The 19,477-nt window shown below is 37.6% G+C and overlaps 1 protein-coding gene across 3 annotated transcripts in view; it reads left to right on the top strand.

The window, feature by feature from the left end:
- The window catches only part of LOC103474221 (CD166 antigen homolog A), a 69,764-nt gene that overhangs the window by 37,817 nt on the left and 12,470 nt on the right, over nt 1-19,477 (top strand). For all 3 annotated transcript variants that reach the window (XM_008425043.3, XM_008425042.3, XM_008425044.3), the window contains exons 2-10: nt 8,022-8,131; nt 8,389-8,602; nt 9,901-9,965; nt 11,445-11,532; nt 11,643-11,804; nt 15,864-15,988; nt 17,260-17,392; nt 17,760-17,872; nt 17,985-18,111. In XM_008425043.3, coding sequence (XP_008423265.1) covers nt 8,022-8,131; nt 8,389-8,602; nt 9,901-9,965; nt 11,445-11,532; nt 11,643-11,804; nt 15,864-15,988; nt 17,260-17,392; nt 17,760-17,872; nt 17,985-18,111 — 1,137 coding nt within the window. The remainder of the gene's footprint in view (nt 1-8,021; nt 8,132-8,388; nt 8,603-9,900; nt 9,966-11,444; nt 11,533-11,642; nt 11,805-15,863; nt 15,989-17,259; nt 17,393-17,759; nt 17,873-17,984; nt 18,112-19,477) is intronic.

Here is a 19,477-nt window from a genome sequence, read left to right on the forward strand (position 1 = left end):
GATGTGGTAGAGTGCAGAGGAGAGGATGCTCATCAGCGCCCTCTGTGAGAAATCTGAACCAGACAGAGACAAAAACATCTTACCCAGTGGAGACCATCCTCTTTTTGAGGAAATTGCAGTCCTGCCTTCAGGTCAAAGGCACCTGTTGCTGTCCATGAGGTTCAATTGGTACAAATATTCCTTTATCCAATACGCCAGCCAATTGTGAAGAAGCATGACACATTCTGGAACATTGTAGAATCTATTAATATGTGGATTATGCCTTGACCATCTTTACTAAGGGTGCACTCACACCAGCCCTGTTTAGTCTGCTTTAATCAAACTCATTCTTCTAGAAAGTCCAGTTCACTTTAGGGAGGTGTGAAAACTCTGATGTGGACCAAATGAAGCTAACTCTGGTTCCCCTAAAAACCTAGATTTCTGTTTGGTTGACGTGAACTCTGTGACGTGGATTGAATGCATAATGTGAACACCAAACGGACTGGAGACCACTCCAAAAGCAGGCATTCTGGGTCATTAGAAGCAAAACAAACATGAGAAAATAGCGCTAGCAGGAGAAATGGCTCCCGGTCTTTTGCTGCTGACAAAAGAGAAATTCTACAACCTCTAAAATCTGACACGACTCCATTTTTGTTTACTTTTCGTAAAGAAAAGAAATTGTGTTCCTGTGTTCATCAGAGATTTTTGTGTCGATTCCTTGAGTAGTTCTTAGTGCAGCGCCACCTCAGTCAAGGGTGGAAAAAAGGTTTTTCAAAGGTTTTGAGTTGTTTGGCACAGAGCAGTCTGAAAACGAACTGCACCAGCTGAAAATGTAACCAATGTTCCAATTTTGGTTCTCAATCTAACCGAGTCTACCAAGACTGCCAGGTGTGAAAACACCTTAAATTTCCCCCTTCTGGGACGACATAGAACATAGCTAAACTGATAAAGCCCAAAAATTAGATTTTTCACGAGTCTTCTTCGCTCTATGAAGGCGTCCACACTGAAGAGTGTTGCTGCTGCTGTGAGCTGTCTATTCACTGATCGGGAATAGACAGGATTTTTGAGTTTCCAACCGGTCAGCTACTGGGTGATCTAGGAACACTTCTTTGTGCCTCTCGAGTTTTGCTTAAACATTACTGTTTTCTATGCCTTATCTCAACATTCGCCATCATCCCCTTGTTGCATAGACAGCCGTCGGAGGTGGCGACTTGTTTTTTGTTTTGCTTTTTGCACAAACGTGTGTGCAAATGTTTCACACTGAAGACACTGTTCTCCTACTTCTGTTGTGAAGGATTACCTTATCTCAGCAAGCAGCAGGAGCTCTGCTGTCTGCACCTCAACATGTGCGATTAGTTCTCATTCTATTATGGCGTAATCTCCACAGATAATGGCTTTACTTAATGCACACTCTTTTAAAGTTCTCAGAGATGCAGGTTTATTAGAATATTCCAAAAAAAACAAAACAAAAAGAGTCTATTTGAATTTTAAATGGAAAGGATTCTATTAACCAGGAAGAGCGATAACCTTTTCCATCTCTGCTGGGCTCATGGTGTAATCTCATTCTAACTTTCTCTTGTTTTTACGAGCAGTTGTTCGACTCATCCTTGCAGGTTGTGCTGCATTTTAGTCCTGAGAGGTTTGCCTCTCATCACTCACTATATGATATACACCACTGCTGGTTGCATAAACGTGCACACCACACATACCCAAATAATAATAATAATAATAATAATAAAAAAGAATCACCACCTTCAGCAGGTTGTGTAGGGCATTCAGATTATAATTTTTTTTTTTCTTACATTACCCAATGCACGGACATGCACTGGTGGAGCACACAATCAAGATAGTGACAGATTAGTTCTGGCACCCTAAATACCTGCAAAAATGAAATGTAGCAGGATGTCATCAAACTTGACACGTATGCAAAACATGTCCCCGTGTCTTCCAAAGAGAGCTCATTAACGGCCCCCTCTCAATATATTCACAATGTCTCCATTAGCCTTTCCCCCCCCCTCCCTTCCTCTTCCACCCGGCTTGTGCAATCATTTCTGCCTGGATCAGAAACCTGCACGTTTCATTAGATTTCCATCAGACAGGCAAAATAGCAGAGTGCAGGATAGCTCCATCAGCATGCTGCGTCCAAACCAGCCATCTGCGGTACTGTTTCAGGTGGATCCCATTGAAAAGACTTAGAGGCGAGCACAGTGCAGATGCATATGTAACGTCCAGAAAAGTACACATATGCACATGCAATGCAGTATTTTAAAAAAGAGGGTTTTAATAGATGCAGATAGGCTTGTCGTGGTAACAAATTTTGCTGGACGATAAATTGTCCAAGACATTGAGATAAACAATAATATTGTTGTTTTTGAGATCATGCAGTAATGGCAAAATAATGCAAGAACACATTCTCAAAGATCAATGAAGTTTTAACTTCTAATGAACATTTAACACTGGAGCTAAAAGACATTTTAAATATCCAAAAATAAATAAACAAACCAACAGAAACAACAAATATAATAAATTATGAATTCTCTGTAAACAAAATTGCCTTCTATAAAAAGGGCCTAGTTGAGACCAACGGACCGAGCTGAAAATTTTTGTCATCCAGTTTTTGGTAGAAAGAGAGAAGAGAAAAATAATAAATCATGCAAAATGGAAATTATTTAGCTTGTTTTAATATATCCTGCAATTAATTGTTTACTGCAACAAGCTTAGATGCAGAGGGAAATAAATGTGTAAAAAAAAAAAATTCCTTAAATTAACACATTTTCCTTAAAAAGTTAAATCCTTTAAATAAACTTCTCAGTATTAGGGGGGGTAGGTGATATTTCAAGGTGTTATAAACAATGAAAGGAATCCAGAGCAAGAAATTCATGCAACCAGGCTGACAGGCGACTGGGCTTATCTCCGTGTTTGCTAGGAAAAAGTCCCGGTGAAGGTGTCAGCAGTGGAACTGTGGTGATGTTTTGTCCTGTCCCATGCTGTCACGAGTAAATGTCGCCAAGTCTCATTGTGAATGCAGGGATTGTAGCTCTTTGGGTGAAGCCCTAAGGTAGGGCTATGTGTCTCTCATAGTTTCCACCGGGGTGGAAGTATTCCGCTTTGATGCTCTCATAACTTGTTCCTGCTTCGTGGACACAGCTGTCGGCACCGATTATCGTCACTTTCACAGATTTACTCCACCTCACACCATTATCCACACATTTTAGATCTATCTGAATGTATATAATGCATATTTTATTGAACATTTGTATTCATAATGTCTTATGTTTTTTTTTTTTAGCAGTCATGCTTACCCAGTTTTTTCCGCTGGGAAAAGCAGGAACTGTGATAAACAGTTGCTTTCGGGGGTAATTATGCATTGCATAAAAAAAACACGAAATTAAGCATTAAACATCAAAATGTATATGAATGCAAATAAAAGAGGACAGGAAAAAGGCATATTTGTTATTCAAAGCTGCTGTAACAAAAATAAAAACATCAATGAGGTAAATAACATAAAGTGCATAGTTTGTGGGACTCAACTTCAAGAATTTCTTTGTCTGCACCAGAGAAAAATAATATAAACATTAACAGCTTGTATGACTTGATCTGAACTATTTTAAAAAATGATCTATTATCACTTTTGAATATGTGATATTGTAAAGTGTTGCAACTAAGCACAAATCTAAACAATTTATAACGCAAAGGCAAACAGTCCTGAGCTCTTTAATTCTTAACAAAGCTGATAATTATTTCACCACTTTGAGGCATTCATAAACCGTGTATAGTGCACTGAACGGAAAAAAAAACTAACTTGTTCTTTTAACTGTGTTAATACATGTAACAGAGCTGATGTTTCATGAGATTGGCTTCCTTTCTTTATATTTGAACTCGCGTAAAAAGTGTTTGACACACCAACATACAACGCAAAGATAGTAGAGTGGGATAAAACGTCTTTAAAGTCCCCACGTTCTTACGTTTTATAGAACTGTAAAAATCTGACAGTTAAATTAGAAAAAAGGAAACAAGTAGTGAATTAGAAAAAGTTACAACTTAAGTTTATTTTTTAACATAGAGGGGCTTTCAATCACATAGAAAACTGCTGTTAAATCACCAGGTTTTGGACAGTTATGCATTCAGGATGTTGTAGCTTTTAAAACCTATATATATATATATATATATATATATATATATATATATATATATATATCTCCCTAAGAGATTAGCTTGATTTTCTGCTTAAATTATTGCAGGATGTATCTCGCAATAAAGGTGCAGAAAGTTAAGTTATTATTCAGCATACTCTCAATTTTGAAGTTTCATTTTACAATTAAAATGAATATTTCCAGTATTCCTACTTGTTACAGAAAATGTTTGCAAAGCCTTTAAATTGCTTAGGTAACAGAAGGGACAAGAATAGATAAACAGGTATTAGTAATAGACATCAACTCTGATAAAACATTGATTTTAATTGAATTAAAAGACGGCTATGGAAAGTTTCTAAAAAAGAAACTTGCTCTGGATATTGACTTAACTCAAATGAAATCAAAAGGAACATTTGACACATTTACAGAGTTGTAAATTTGGACCAATGACGTAAAGGTTTCAGTGCACTTTTAATAGGGTGTGAAAAGCTGTTAAAAAGCTTTTGAACGGGTTATCACATCTTACATGCCAGCTAACCTTGACTGACTGAGTCATAAAGCTGCTAACGTGCCCCAGATCATTATCTTTAACTAAGAAAGAAGGCTTTTCAGATGAACTAGCCTGTTTAATTGAAAAGTAATTTCACAACGTAACCTTGGGTGGCGCTTTATTAGTTTCCACAACATGACTTTCCCAAATGTTACTAGTCCTTTTTGTAAGTAACTGAGAAGTTTAAGAACAACTGAAACATGTTGGGGAGGGGCAGCATGGCTGTAGTCTGCTTCACATAACTTGGGTTGTTCCATTACTTTCTCTTGCATGTCATTATAAGGACATTAAAACTTAAGAACAATGACAGTAGCATCTCTTAAAGCATGATGTTTCAAATCTGTGATATATCTTGATGCCTCAATACAACCCACTCCTAAATATTGTCAAGGTCTACTTTCACACAGGCCTCAAAGTTTTCTCAACTTTACAAGGTAGTTTTTGTTTATCTAAGCAAATGTGAAGAAGATAATAAAGAACGACTGTTGCAATTTAATATTTTACCATGTTTTCTTCTGATCTTTAGTTAGGGTGAATCACATCAGCCCGGTTTGGTCCTTTTTAATCGAACTCCAGTTCGTTTGCCTTGAAAGTCCAGTTTATTTGGGGGGGGGGGTGAATGCGTAATCAAACTGCTCCACCTACACACCTGTTTCTTGGTTTGGTTGAAGTGAACTCTGGCGGGGTTCGAATGCACAATGTGAACACCACTCCAAACGCAGGAAGTGAACTGTAGCGCAGGGTATTCTGGGTAAATACAAGCAAAACAAATACTTCTTGCATCGATCTTTTACCAATGACAAAAGAGAAATCCTACAACCGCTAACATTTGATGCCACTCCATTTTTGTTTACATTTTGTGAAGAAGAAAGTTGTGCTCCTGTCTTCATTTGAGGTTTACATGTTGTTTCCTTCAGCAGTTCTTCGTGCAGCGCCACCACTGGTGGGAGAGGAACAGGTTTTCCAGTTAGTTTGGTTCATTTGGCACAGTGTGAAACCAAATCGCAAATGTTGAAATTTGGTCCTAAATAAAACTGAGTCTACCGGACTATCATGTGTGAAAACACCCTGCAACGCTTATACTTTGTCATTATCTACAAAGGCAGTAGCTTCGTTTCCCAAATGTCTCATTGATCGCTTAAAGCCAATATGATGCAACAGGGCAGTGGAGTCTTGATGGCTGTAACACCCTAAAAAGGATGTGAGTCCATGTGACTCTGTTTCAAACAGATGTAATTAAATCTGCATTTTGACATCCTCCTTGTTTTTGTGCCGTAAAAAAACAGGTTTTCCTGTTTGGTCCGGAACCAGACTGATCGTTGTTTGGCAGCTCATAATAATGAGCGACAAGTGTTGGCGCGGGAACTTGTTGGGCCGAATGCCAAGAACATGGCAACATGAGCAGAATTTGCTGACTCCAGGCAGGCTGTTTGATTTTTTATTTTTATTTTTTTGGTTCTTTCTCTGTTTAGTAATAAATCAATTCAGCACTTGGCTATTTTATGAACTTGTGTGATAATTTGGACTTGATGCGGCGTAAAAATCAAACATTTCTAAATGTGTCACCTCGGCCTCAGGTCAAATCAACTGTGCAAACCGTCCCTCAGGGTCGCAGTTGTTACTCTGTCCTAACATGGACAGTGGTAACCATAGTTAAAGTATTTCAAACGGGATTCAAATGAGGCTTTTGCACATGGCAAATGAATTCATTCCAACTCTGCCCCAGAGGAGAGGAAACCTTTAAAGCTCCAATGAGTTTAAAGGGAAACTGAGAGCAAAATTCTCAAAGTGTGCCGCTTTATTTATTTATTTTTTTTCTTTACTGAAAAAACATAAGTCGGACAATTTCAAAGCTGAACAAGCACAACCAAATATTCAATTAGCTTCATTCCTTTCCTGAAAATACACAAGCATGACTTGTCGCAGATTCAGCAGATAGAGGAGAAGGGCCGGCCGGCCTCTGGTTTGTTCTCGTGTGCTGAACTGCCGTTGAGCTGTTTGGGATTTTAGCTGTCAGATTTGTGCTCCCGCACGCCCACTTGCACATTTACCTAAGCCTGAACTCTGAAGAGTCTGAAATGCAAATCTTGAGCGCCAGGGACGTGTGCGGCGCCTCATTTTCAGTCGGGCCGCAGCAGCCTCCTCTTCCCCGCGGCCCTCTGACTCTAACCCCTCTTCACAAACTGCTGGCAACATCCTGCCCACCCTCCACCCTTCTTCTCAGGCATGTCGCCTCCATGATTTGGATCAAAGTTAAAGCAGGAAAAGGAATTGTAAGATGGTTTGCCCTTCTTAGGAATTTTGTGTTTTTCTTTAAAAGTTAAATGTAATATTACTATCGGAATGATTCTAAATAGGTGCGTCAGCAAAGAGTTGTAAATACTAAATGAGACTTGCAAATTTTAATTATGCCTATCTTTGTGCAGTCCCTCTACCTGCCTGAATAATTTGCAGCAATGCGTACAAATTGCAAAAGAAAATAATTTAAATTTTTTTTTAAATCTATAGGATGCTCCACAGATATTCTCACTCCTGGTGAAATTATGTAAAAAGCAGAAAAAATATTTCAGAAACATGATCTGCACTGAAATATTTGGATAAATATAATCCAACATTCACTACATTTAGTTGAGAAAACACTACCTTCTGAAATGATATTAACAAAATAATCAAAGTTATTGACTCTCTTTGACTATTCCTACAAGATGAAGTATATCTAGAAACTTACATTTTGTGATCCATATGGAAGAAAAAATATCACAGAAGCTGCACACAGTGCATAGCAATCCATAGCAAAAGTTTATTTTAAGGCTTTTCTACACATTATTACTAAGGTTGCGAGTAATACAGGAGCATTGTGTGAATACCAGTGAAGATCGACCTTGTGCCATAAAATCATTTCTCCAAATAATAGTGAATTTGAACTAAATGGTATTGGTCCAAGCACTGTTCCATCTGGGACTCCGTTATGTACATTTTTCAGGGTTGCCAATAACAGTGGATAGTGGTGTGAAAGCACTTATCTGTAGAGAAAACCTAACTGTTTGGAGAGGCTGCCCTTAAATTCAATTTATAAGGTCATTTCTTTTAGTTTCATTATTAATAGCTTCCTACACCTTTTGTTCTTCCTTTGACTTAATTTTTTAACATCCTGCTGACACTGAAAACAGTTCATCACAAGTGGTCTTCACGCAGGGTGTGAACCACTTACATGTATTGTGTTTAGTAATTAGAATCTGAGTTTCAGACGTCAAATTCCTGAGCAGGAATCTCTGAAAAATAATGTACCAAAAGTGCATTTTAGACTGGTTTTCACCTTAAACGATGATTAACAAACTCTTTTGTTATCCTTTCCCCAGCGTCGTCGGCGGAAAAAAGCGTCATCGGCCTGTATGGGGGAACGGTGGAGATTCCTTGCACCGTGGGAGCCAACAAAATCGAAAACGTCACGTTGACGAAATGGAAATATGTAAGTCACAGTGGAGGTCAATGGATTCGCTACAGTGACATTAGTCTGACACCCATTTGTCATGTCTGAGCCACGCCCCGTCTGGGAGCAGGAGGTGTGCATTAGAGCATGCATCTGTCACCTCCATATGACGGCGCATTATAAACTAGGCTGGGGGGAGGCTGGGAGGGCGGAGCTAAACATTGTGCATGCTTTTATTTGAATTGGAAGACATGTTTGACAGACGAATAACAAATGCACTCTTCTCTTGTTTTTAGGAAAATGTAGACCTTTTGGTCAAATCTAAGGGCAAGGAAACTGTAATCTTAGCCACCGATGAGTACAAGGATCGCATCAGCCTGGCGGCAAATCTCAGCCTCCTGCTTACCGGAGCCAAGCTGACCGACCAGCACACCTTCACCTGCCAGGCGTTGATTACCACAAACATTGGCCCAGATATTAAAGACTTTTCACATGCGCTAATTGTCCACAGTGAGTACAGGTGTCGTGTTTCTACTTTAAAGGTCCTCTCAAGCAATTTTTAAAGTGTTCGAAAACACTTATGTTTGAGCTGCGTCTGCATTTGCACTTAGATATTTCCTAAGTGCAAATATCTTAGGACAATTGAAATAAGACTAAACTAACTTAAAAGCAATTTTTCTGCAATATATAGAAGCTTGTTTTAATAATGAATTCCTTAATATTGGTGAAAAAGTAGTAGTTCCACTCGCAGACTTTTTTTCATTTATAACAAGTAATTTTTTTCACGTTATAAGTGAAATAATCTGCCAGTGGAACTTGTAATTTTAAAAATAAATATTAAATAATTATTGACCTAAAACAAGCTTGTATGTCTTGCTGAAAAGCCACTTGCTCTACAACATTTGCACTTGATTCTAGAAATACTTGGTAAAATGTTGCTTTTGCAGTGCACTTTTTATGATTCTTTTCTATTTTTTGTATAATTTACTTCAAATATGTAAATGATATCTACCCACATATTACAATATAACATACATATCACAATATAAACTAAGATGTAAGGAAGAACAATAATTACAGAACACTACAACCAAAAAAAATTAATAAAACAGCTGGAATATTGAGGAAAAAAAGCATAGTTTATTGTCCTTTACCTTCAACTAAAATCTTCTCACCATTGAAAAATAATTTAGTTCACTAATTCAGTTCAAAATTTCAAACTAGAGTATAGTTTATCATAACTACAGTGTATAATGTCCAATATTACATATTAGGCTTTACAGTGAGCTCAAATTCTTATTACATAAAGCCAATAACAAAAATTCAAATTCAGAATTGCTTGCTAAATGTCCATGTACTTTATAGTATATGCAATGAAACGTTTGTATTGGACACTTTTTCCGACCACACCTTTTCTTCCACTGAATTTTCCACTAGCATGCAGTACTTTGTGAGCATCCAGGCTCTTGTAGATGATAATCAAATTTGTCGAGATGCACCTGTATTCATTATCTAGTCTAATTGACCGTGAGGTCGTCGCAGCACAAATACCTTACAACATGGTGCGGCCGTTTGAGGAAACAACATGCCGGGAACGAGGCATTGCCGACGGTTAAGAAGCGCCGTCTCCTTTGGGACGGGATAAGTTAATTTGTTTTGGATTTAAGGCTCTGTAACCCTGCAGACTTTACATGCACAAACAGCTCTTTAACACTCTGAAGGAACACATAATGACTGACACCAGGAACAGCTGTGTCTCCCAATGACAATAACAATGACACCATTTTTTGTTTGTTTGTTTGTTACAGAGGCGCCCGAAGCTCCTTTTATAACCGAGAAGGCAGCAGAACTGGAGATTGGCAAACTCAGAAAGGTGGAGTTTATTTTGTGATAATTGTTGCTTATACCTACAGTATTTTAAGCAGTTATTCATCAAGAGAAACCCTCCCGATTCGCGCAGCGCTATCTCGGGACCTATAGGAGAGAGCATGAATGTTACTACAGTAATGAGTTCTTTGAAGTGATTCTCATAAATTAGTGAAGAGCAGAACCCCTCCTTCCCTACAGCAATTAGAATACTCAGAGGATTGGACGGGCTTTAGAAACGCTTCGGGCATTTCATGGTCTGTTGCGTGGAAAAGTCTTTTACTCCTCAAATGCTGTGAAGGCGTTTTTAAAAAAAGAGGCGAAAAAAAAAGCTAATATGTTTGGTAATTTAAAACATAAATGAAATGCTGGCTTTTCAGTGAAGTCATACGACTACAGTGGCTTGCAAAGGATTCATACCCCTTGAATTTCTCTCGTATTTTGACACATAACCGTAAACTTTAATGCATTTTATTGAAGTCTAACGTGATAGGATGCGAGCTTCATCAAGTTTATTTGTATAGCGCACTTTAGTGGGAAGTCGATTCAAAGTGCTTTACGTCATAAAAACATGGAACAAAAAAAAGCATTACATTGCAGTGGCAATTAAAGAGAAGTAATAAAAAGTTGCAAACCAGACTAGAACTGGTGATATTCCAGTTATTATTAATCTAAGCCAACTCTAAGCATATTAGTTTTCAGCCTTGATTTAAAAGGAGCTCAGTGTTTCAGCATTTTTGCAGTTTTCTGGGACTTTCTTTCAGATTAAATGTGAAGCTGAAACATTTAATTCTACTCTTCTACGGAGAGTAGAACAAAGAATAGGAGTTGTCTGACATTTTTAGAGAGACCCGTGAAGACATTGTTACAGTAATCAATGCAACTATAGATGAAGATTTTCTGAGACCTTAATACTTTTATCTGGGTAATGTTCTTCAGATGGTAGAAGACCAACTTTGTAATTGTCTTTATGTATCTCTGAAGGTTCACCCAGATTTGTTCACAAATGAGACTGAAAATATCTCATTCAGTTTTGTTTGTCTTTCATTTCACTTCACAATCGTGTACTATTTCGTTGTTCAGTCACATTAAATCTCAGTTAAACAATTTGTAGTCTGGTGCAAGGGTTTCCCCCAGAAAACTTGCTAAGCTCGATGGTTTTGCGCTAGGGAAGTCATTCATCCAGTGACCCGTTGTGTTTTTGAGTTAAATGTTTAAAGTTGACAAGAAGTTTGAAAACTTGATAATTACGTGTTATTAAAAGATTGGAAGATTAATACCTGAACACCAACTATAAAGTCTTAAAAAACATTTTAAAAATACTTTAAAAAAAAAAGAAAAAGCAATGCTCAGCCTGGTGGGGGCATAAGTAAAGCCTCGTGGCCCGCCAGGCTTATAATACACTGGGGGAAACCCTGCTGGTGATGTCACAAAGAGTTAAATGTTTAAACGGTAGGAATACTTTTTTCTCTCATTTATTCCACAGCTTGGAAAATGCGTCGCAAAAAATGCTAATCCACCTGCAAAGATCGTATGGCTGAAGAACAACAAAGCACTTATGACTGAAGAAAACCGTATGCATCTTTCATCCTTCTTCACAATATGAGACGATAGCTAAACATGATCTTTATCAATACTTCATGCACAGATGTTTTTCTACTTTTTTTTGTTTTGTTTTCTCTAGGGACTGTGATTATTGTGGGAAATCCTCCTAGTTCGTTAGACGCCGAATCCACGCTGCTGTATTCTGCGCGGAAAGAAGACACAGGCGCCCAGTTCAGCTGCAGGGCGGAGCACTCGCTGGCCAGTGGCCTCGTTTCCCCCCCTGAGACCTTCGTCATCAACTGTGAGTAACGGTGAACACAGCCGATGTCACTTGGACATAAAAGGAAAGACAGGAAGTCAATAAGCCACACAGAGGATGATAGATTTTATTTATCTGCAGGATACCTTGAGAAAGACTGCATAGTCAGTGTGAAGCTGGGCAGTGGTGACAGAGTCAAAGGTTTGTAAGCTTTAGGAATCCAAAAGGCTGCTTTGGCACTCGCTCCTTCAGAAGTGAACTTTGTCTAAATAGGAAAACATGCATAACTGTTTTTAGAAGATAGCTTCATTTTTGGAAATATCTGCTATATTTCAATTTTCCTTTTCCAATACGTCTCATTCTGCTGCAGAAATCTGTGCAGATTTTGCAAGAAAACCTTGAATGTTTGTTAAACCAGACTTTTTAAGCAAGTTTGTAAGTTATTAATGATTTCCATTCCAGTGATTAGTATTTTTGATGAACAATTTCGTTTAGAGAAACATAAAAATCTGTTTTACTTGTGGTTTCGGTTGCGTGTGGTTTTTATTTCGGTTCTTTTCATTATTCCTGGTTGTTTTATCTGGGATATTTAAAATTTATAGTTCCAGTGTAAAGTATTATTTACAAATATTAAAGTTTATTAAGAGGGCAAACTTGCAGTAATATTCCATTATCAATGTATTACTTGAAAACGGCCTCAAAACAATGATAGTATCGTTTATCACAATAATTACTGGAACAATTTATCGTCCAGTAAAAGTTATTGTGACAGATCTATTTTTTATGTCTTTACATTTAGAAAACTCTTCTGAGTTTTGCTCGATTTTTGAGAGTCACTCTGGACTTTCAGATTGCAGCAGATCTCTGAATCTGCTTTGACTAGGCCACTTTAACAGAAATATCTTAACTCTGGCTGTATGTTTACGGTCATTGCTTTGTTAGAGGACGAACATCTGTTCTGCAGCCTCTAACAGGTTTCCTTCAGGGTTCTCGTATGTTTAGCTGCGTTCATCTTTTCAGCAATTTTATGCCTTAAGCTTTTCCACCACTTTTTTCTCAACGTGTCTCTACCTGTTTTTTGATTCTTGTGATCCTCTTTGATCACTGATGTTCTCTAGATTTTTATTTTAAAAAGAATGTGACACCACTGCGTGCTTCTCTTTCTTCTGCACAATCGTTTAAGAACTTTTCAAAGAAGTTTCTGCTTGAAAAATTCTGTGGGAACAAACGTGCTTGCAAATCACTGCGAGTAGTGTTTGCTTTTTTTTTCTTTTTTTTTGTTACTTTCATGTTTCCATATCACTGCATGAAAAGATTGATCCTTTGTGAAAATGTTACTTATTTTGCACCTAATCTCTCGTTCTGTCGGTATTGAGGTTTAGATTTGTTCTGAACAGACTTGAAAGAAACCACATGCTGCCTGAAAGCTTTCAATTTGTAAAACAAAGCAGAAAAAACACAGAGCAGGCTAAGATCGAAGGTCATGCAAGTCGCTTTGGTCAAAAAAGAAAAAAGAAGAAAAAAAAGTCCAGGAGACTTTGCAGGGTTAATTTGCTGCTGTGCAGCTCCTCTAAGTGCAGCTTGCCCTCCGGGTCATCCCGACTCGCCAGATGTCAACCACTTCAAGCTTCTAGCCCCCGTCTCGCTTTCACCTTCTGCTTGTTACCATTTCCAAAGTCTGCTTCTCTTTGGGGAAACATCAACACCTCCGTGTTGCGCCAGCTGAAAATGTCAAGTTTGATTTGGATTGGGCAGAATATTAATTATAAAGTTCATGGAAATCATTAATCCCTGTAAGCAAATACCAGAAAACGAATGTTAATTTTGTTGATGACGTTTTCTTTGTAATTGCAGTTTTAAAGTTGCCGTAAAACTTTTGTTCACACTCCAGCATGATAAATTTGAGTATTTATGTACATATATAAAAATAAAAACCAGTGCTGTATGGTCTAACTGTTCTTTCTTTAAAATATAAGAGCAACTCCTAATAAACTATTCTGCATTACTCATATTTACATTTATAATCAAGTTTTCCGATGAATAACTTTACTGCTATTTTAGTTGGAGTTGGATAAGCTTAGGAAAGTGTAGAATAAACACTTTAAGTTGTGCTTTTCAAATGTTAATTTTGCAAAGTATTAGATCTTATTGTCATTCTGCTCTACAAAATTATACCAAGTTGGCATCCACGAGTTAATTAGCTGGGCTGTCTGCTCTGGTATTTAACCTGTAGATTTAAATGCCGTTACTTTAGCAAAAATTAAATGTGGTGCTTCTTTAGTTTTCTCACCAGTTTTTTTGTTTTGTTTTGTTTTCTTGTTTTGTTTTGTTTGTTTGACAAGGAAATATTTCAGAACAGTTCTTCTTGTAGGCGATGGAAAAGCGTACACTAGAAGAAAAAGTCTGTTTGATTTATATAAACAAAACATGTACATCGGCTGTAAGCATTTAGATTCTGCTTTGGTTTTCTAACTTCATCTTATTTAAAACATATTGTATGGTTATGAATATTTCATGTTGAGAACTTCGAATCATTTCATGTCGAAACTTTTTAATCATTTCATGTTGAAGACTTGGGATCAAATTATGCTTATTTGATACATTTCTTTGTATATGAATCAATTGACAACTTCTCCCTCTGTTCGCTGATTGGCCCAGTTGAAATTCTGCAGGAGAAATCCACTTCAATGGGAGAAAAGCCATTGAACAAAGACGAGAATTGAGTGAAATTTTTTGACCAGGTGGGCTGATCCCACGTAGGATGGTAGCTGTTTCTTCTGCCATGTGTGTAAAGTTGCTTCTGTGCTTTTTGAGTGAATAAAAGAAAAGCTTCCCTAGATAAACCGCACAGGAAGAGTTTCAACAGATTGGCTGGAGGAAAATAAAACAGTCTTTCAGGAACTCACACAGAACAGATCATGGGTGCCCAAGCCTGAATCCACTGAATAGCTTGTTACCAGGCCGTCTGCAGAGCTGAATGACGCACTGAGGAGTAATCAGCCTGAAATCAGTCGTCTGATTCCGGTGTGTTGGAGGAAGGATGCATCAACAAGTCGCAGGACAGTGGCTCTCTAGGACTGGACCTGGACATAAAATAGCCTGGAAAACAAACCGAGAAAAAAATGTTTTGTTCTAGTTGGCCTCTTGTGAATGTAGTTATGTCTTTAATTTCCTACATCTTTGAAAGAACTTGTTGGCAGCTTTTCACATTAACTGAAAACGAATAAGCAAGGTCATGAAAACATCCATTACTTTAAAAACAAAATTGTCTCTCAAAAAGAAAAGAGCGTGGAAAAATTAAGCTCTTGTGGCTGAAAGGTTAAATCTAACGCATGTGCAGTGTAATTTAAAACCGACAATCGGCTCCGGCCTGCAGAAATCTAGACAATTAATTCATGTTAACAACAGAGGGTATGAAAATACTGATTTTTTTTTTAATTATTATTATTTATAGTGTGTATCTGAGCACAGATGTCTGCTGTCTGGTTGTTGCCTGGGCAGGTTAAGTTATTAGCTGATGTGCTGCATCATTTGTAAAACACTCATCCGTCTATCCAGTAGATAATGAGCTGCAGAAAAAAACAGCCTCTGACCCGTCAGAGAATCAACAAACACTGTTGCAGCTGTTGCTGGTTAAAACATGTTTTTTTCTTCTTTTTTTCATTTTTTTATTTTTTTTTATTTTGCTTCAAGCCAAAACAGGCAAATAAAAATAAAAAAAACTCGCACACTCTGGGTTCTGAAAGGTTGTTTGGGATATTTTTTTGTTTGTTTGTTTGTTTGAGGCAATACGTATTGAAGTTACCTGCCGACTTCAGTCCAAAGTGGAATTTCATTTCTTAAAAGAAATGAAATTCTTGAAAGAGTTCGCTTCAGACGGAGTGGAAACGCCGAAGCTTTGAAAGGATTGTTTGCTCGAGTGCCTCCGATTATGACAGTAATTCAGCCATCTTCCTCTGCGCTCCGCTTTATTCTCGGTCATAACCAATACCAAGGTGCAGAGTTTGAGCTTGGCCTTCCATTCAGTCGAGGATGGGACCAATCTGACACGTGTCCGCTTTTTTTATTATTATTATTATTATTTTGTTTTTTTCTGCGCAGACTCCACGGAGAAGCTCGTCCTGGAGGTCAGCTCGAATTCTTCACCCGTGGAGGGAAACGACGTGACTCTGAAGTGTGTGGCGGACGGAAATCCTCGTCCCACCAGCTTTAACTTTCACATCAAGGTACCGTACGTAAAATCCAAACTTGTGAAGAAAACTCCTATGTAGCTCGCATCAAGAAAGCTTAAATATCTGACCGAAATTAACTGAAACATGGTTTTCAGACGCTACTCAAGCTATCTTGTTTATATTTGGAAAAGAAATTGGTCCCTAAGCTAAATAATTAATTGTTTTGGCTCTCTTTTTGAAATGTTTGCGATAATTGGTAATGACAAAATGGAGCTGGGATTAATCAAATTATTGGTTTTTGATGATTAAATTTTTAAAAAATCTGGATTCCTTTTTCCGCCAATCCACAGTTCAGAGTGATGTCATCACATCCAAGGCAGCCATCTTGTTTGACAAACGTGTTTTACAGCTTCTGTTTATTCTTACTTTGGATTCAGGTCAACTCTGTGATGTAATATTAGAGACACGCTAAGATTGTTCTTTTTCAATTATTACAATAGTCATAATATTGCAATGCAATTGTATGGCAACAGGGTTGAGAATAAATAATATTAACAGACTAAAGCTATATTAATAGAAGAATAAAGTAGTAGTTTTAACTCTAAAATGAAAAAATAACAAAAGATTACAATGAGAAAATTTTGAGCATATTTTCTAAGTTTTGCAGATGATACTTAATACTTAACAAAAGTACAAAGTCTTTTAACACACCATCAAAACATCATCAATAGCAGGACTTTGAAACGATGGTGCAAACAACTGTGACTATTTCAAAGAAAGAGCAAATTAAACTAACCGATAACGTCAGAATCTGATAACTACTGAAGCTTTTTCCCAGTAAACGTTTTTATTCTGGTAATTTCAAGAAATTTTTCTGGTAAAATTGAGTCCTTGTTCTGCTAATATTACGTTCTCGAAATTAAACAAAAACTCAATCGTACAAAGCACAGGAAGCACCATTGAAATAAAAGCCACATTTTGAAAATATTTTCATTCATTTGTAGTTTCTCTTTCAGAAAAGAAAACATGAAAAAAATGGATTAAGATTTCTGATATGAAAAATGTAGATGTTAGGTTTTAATTCTACCACTTTAAGGGGTTTTTAAGTGTGAATAGCCTGTGAGTTTAATTTAAGTCCAGACTTTAATTAGGCCTTTAATTAAATGATGTTCTTTTTTATGAAATTTTCAGCTGAAAGCTGCATTTTATATTTATCTGGGAAACTCTTGTCCTTTTGATGATGTGAGACATTTAAATGTTGTAAAAAGAACGACGCCGCAGTGTAACCGAGCCGACCTGCTCCTGCTTTGTTGAACTTTTTGCAGGGAAATGTGACGAAAGTGGAAAATTCAGACAATTACACAATAACAAACATCTCACGCAACGACAGCGGAGAATACAAATGTTCTCTAATTGACCACCCCTCGATAGAAGCAACCAAGAACATCGTAGTCCAGTGTAAGTACTGTTTTGTTGTTTTACTTCCTTTTTTTTAAAAAGAAAAGCAACTGGAGTTTTGGTAATGTGTCTGCACGCCTGCATCATTATCTCTGTAATTTCCTTCTCTGCCTGCAGACTCTCTTTGCTACAATGAGATGGGAAGGTTTTTTTTTTTGTCTTGTTAGAGAAAAGGAAGTCTTAATATCTCTCTTTTGCCAGACAGTCCTCTTGTGATTTGCAGAGGCGGCCGTTGTGCGTCGGCTGCACGACTTCTAATAGGCTCCGTCAGTGAGCCGAGCGCGGAGCTGCGCGGTTTGACAACGGAAAACGCTTCCGCCCCTATCAGACCTCTGAACTTTCTTTTCCACATCCTGTCTCCCTTCAGTCCTAGACGTCAAATTAAACCTGGATAAGACGGTCATCAGACGCGCAGGCAACTCTTTGAATCTAAGTGTCAGCATTGATTCCTCCACAACACCAACGGTCTCATGGACAAAGGTAAAAAAAAAATTTAAAAAAAAGCAATCTTCCTTAGAGCGGCTCTTGAATCGATTATGACATGTTTGTGCTCGTTATTGAAAGTGCCGATTTTTCTATTCATTTGACGCAGGGAGGTGTTAAGATGAACAAAGAGCCCAAGTTCACCAAGCTTGCCTACTCAGATGCCGGTTTGTATGAGTTGGAGGTGATGATGGGCCCCCTCAGCAGAAAGGCTTCTTTTCGTCTGACTGTCGAAGGTACGGGTTAAAGGAAACGCTTTGTTGCTCAAAGTTTGCTGGGAAGATTTCTAATTCCCCTGTGTGCGGATGGGGAAAAAAATAAAATAAAATCTCCAGCCTGTTTGAGCAGTTCAGCGCCAAAGACATGAAGCGAAAGAATGGTAAACATCTCTGAAGCTCGACAACTAATTAAAGCGTGGTTGAAATGATACAAATTAAACGGTGAAGAGAGCCCTTTACAAACATAACTTATTTTCTGTAGAAGTAAAACATTCTTAACATAATGTTAATTTGCAAAAGAAGCATGAATAGGATTTCTATTTTTTACTTGAAACACTCAATGTTTCTATGGATGCACGCAACAAACCTTAAACCATCTTCAAAATTACAATTTTTAATTTCTTTGGAGATTTTTCATACTTTGTGATGATTTTATGTGATATACACAAAACTGAGTGTGACATAATGGGGAAGTAGAAGGAAAATGATAAAGAAAAATCAAGTGCAACCAGTTCAGTAGATCATACACAAATTAAATATAGTCCAAGTTGATATTGTAATGTAAAACTGATATTAAAACAGCAAAGCATGAACACCATGGAACACAGAAGACAAGTCAGGAATGAAAATGTGGAGAAAAGTCAAAGCAGAGTTAGGTTATAAAACAATATCCTAAGGTGAACATCTCAGAGAGAGCATAGAACAACTACCAAGACATGGACGTCTGTCCAATCTGACAAGCCGGGCAATCAGACCAGCAGCTAAGAGACGCACAGTAACTAGAATCACGAGTCAGACAAGACGTGTTGCTGACATGAGTACAGTTAGTCATGAGTAAGGCTGCATAACGTATTGCAAATGTTCGTCATCGCAGTATCGCTCAATATTCATACAAACATGCATTTTTCATGCTAATGTAATATTTAGTCTTGGGGCAGCAGATGTTCACGGCGGCAGAGACGAATGGTCCTGTCCAAAGTTCACAGAGTGACGGAAGCACAGATAGAAAAGAGTGGAAACAAGAAAATATGTGTTGTGATTAATATCGTCATCGCAATATTTTCCAATACTGTGATGTATTGTGCCACCCTAGTCATGAATAATCAAATTGACATTTATAGAAGAAAGGGGAAAATTAAGGCCTTAAAATATCTTAAATTATTATTTATTTTCCTTAATGCAGGTTGGCCTTAAGTATGTTAATCCGCAGGTATTACATTTTACAGTGGCAGGGATCTTTCTGGCGGGATTTTTCTGTCAGCCAAAAGTTTGAGTGGTGCACATACATCTGCATTATATTCTTTGTTTTGAGCTGGTTGAAGCTACCGCTAACTAGATGCTAGAAAACCCTTGTTAACTAGCTAGGATTTTTCTGACCATCAAG

This window comes from Poecilia reticulata, chromosome 13, assembly GCF_904066995.2.
Source record: "Poecilia reticulata chromosome 13, P_reticulata-male-v2, whole genome shotgun sequence".
In the NCBI taxonomy this organism is placed as follows: domain Eukaryota; kingdom Metazoa; phylum Chordata; class Actinopteri; order Cyprinodontiformes; family Poeciliidae; genus Poecilia; species Poecilia reticulata.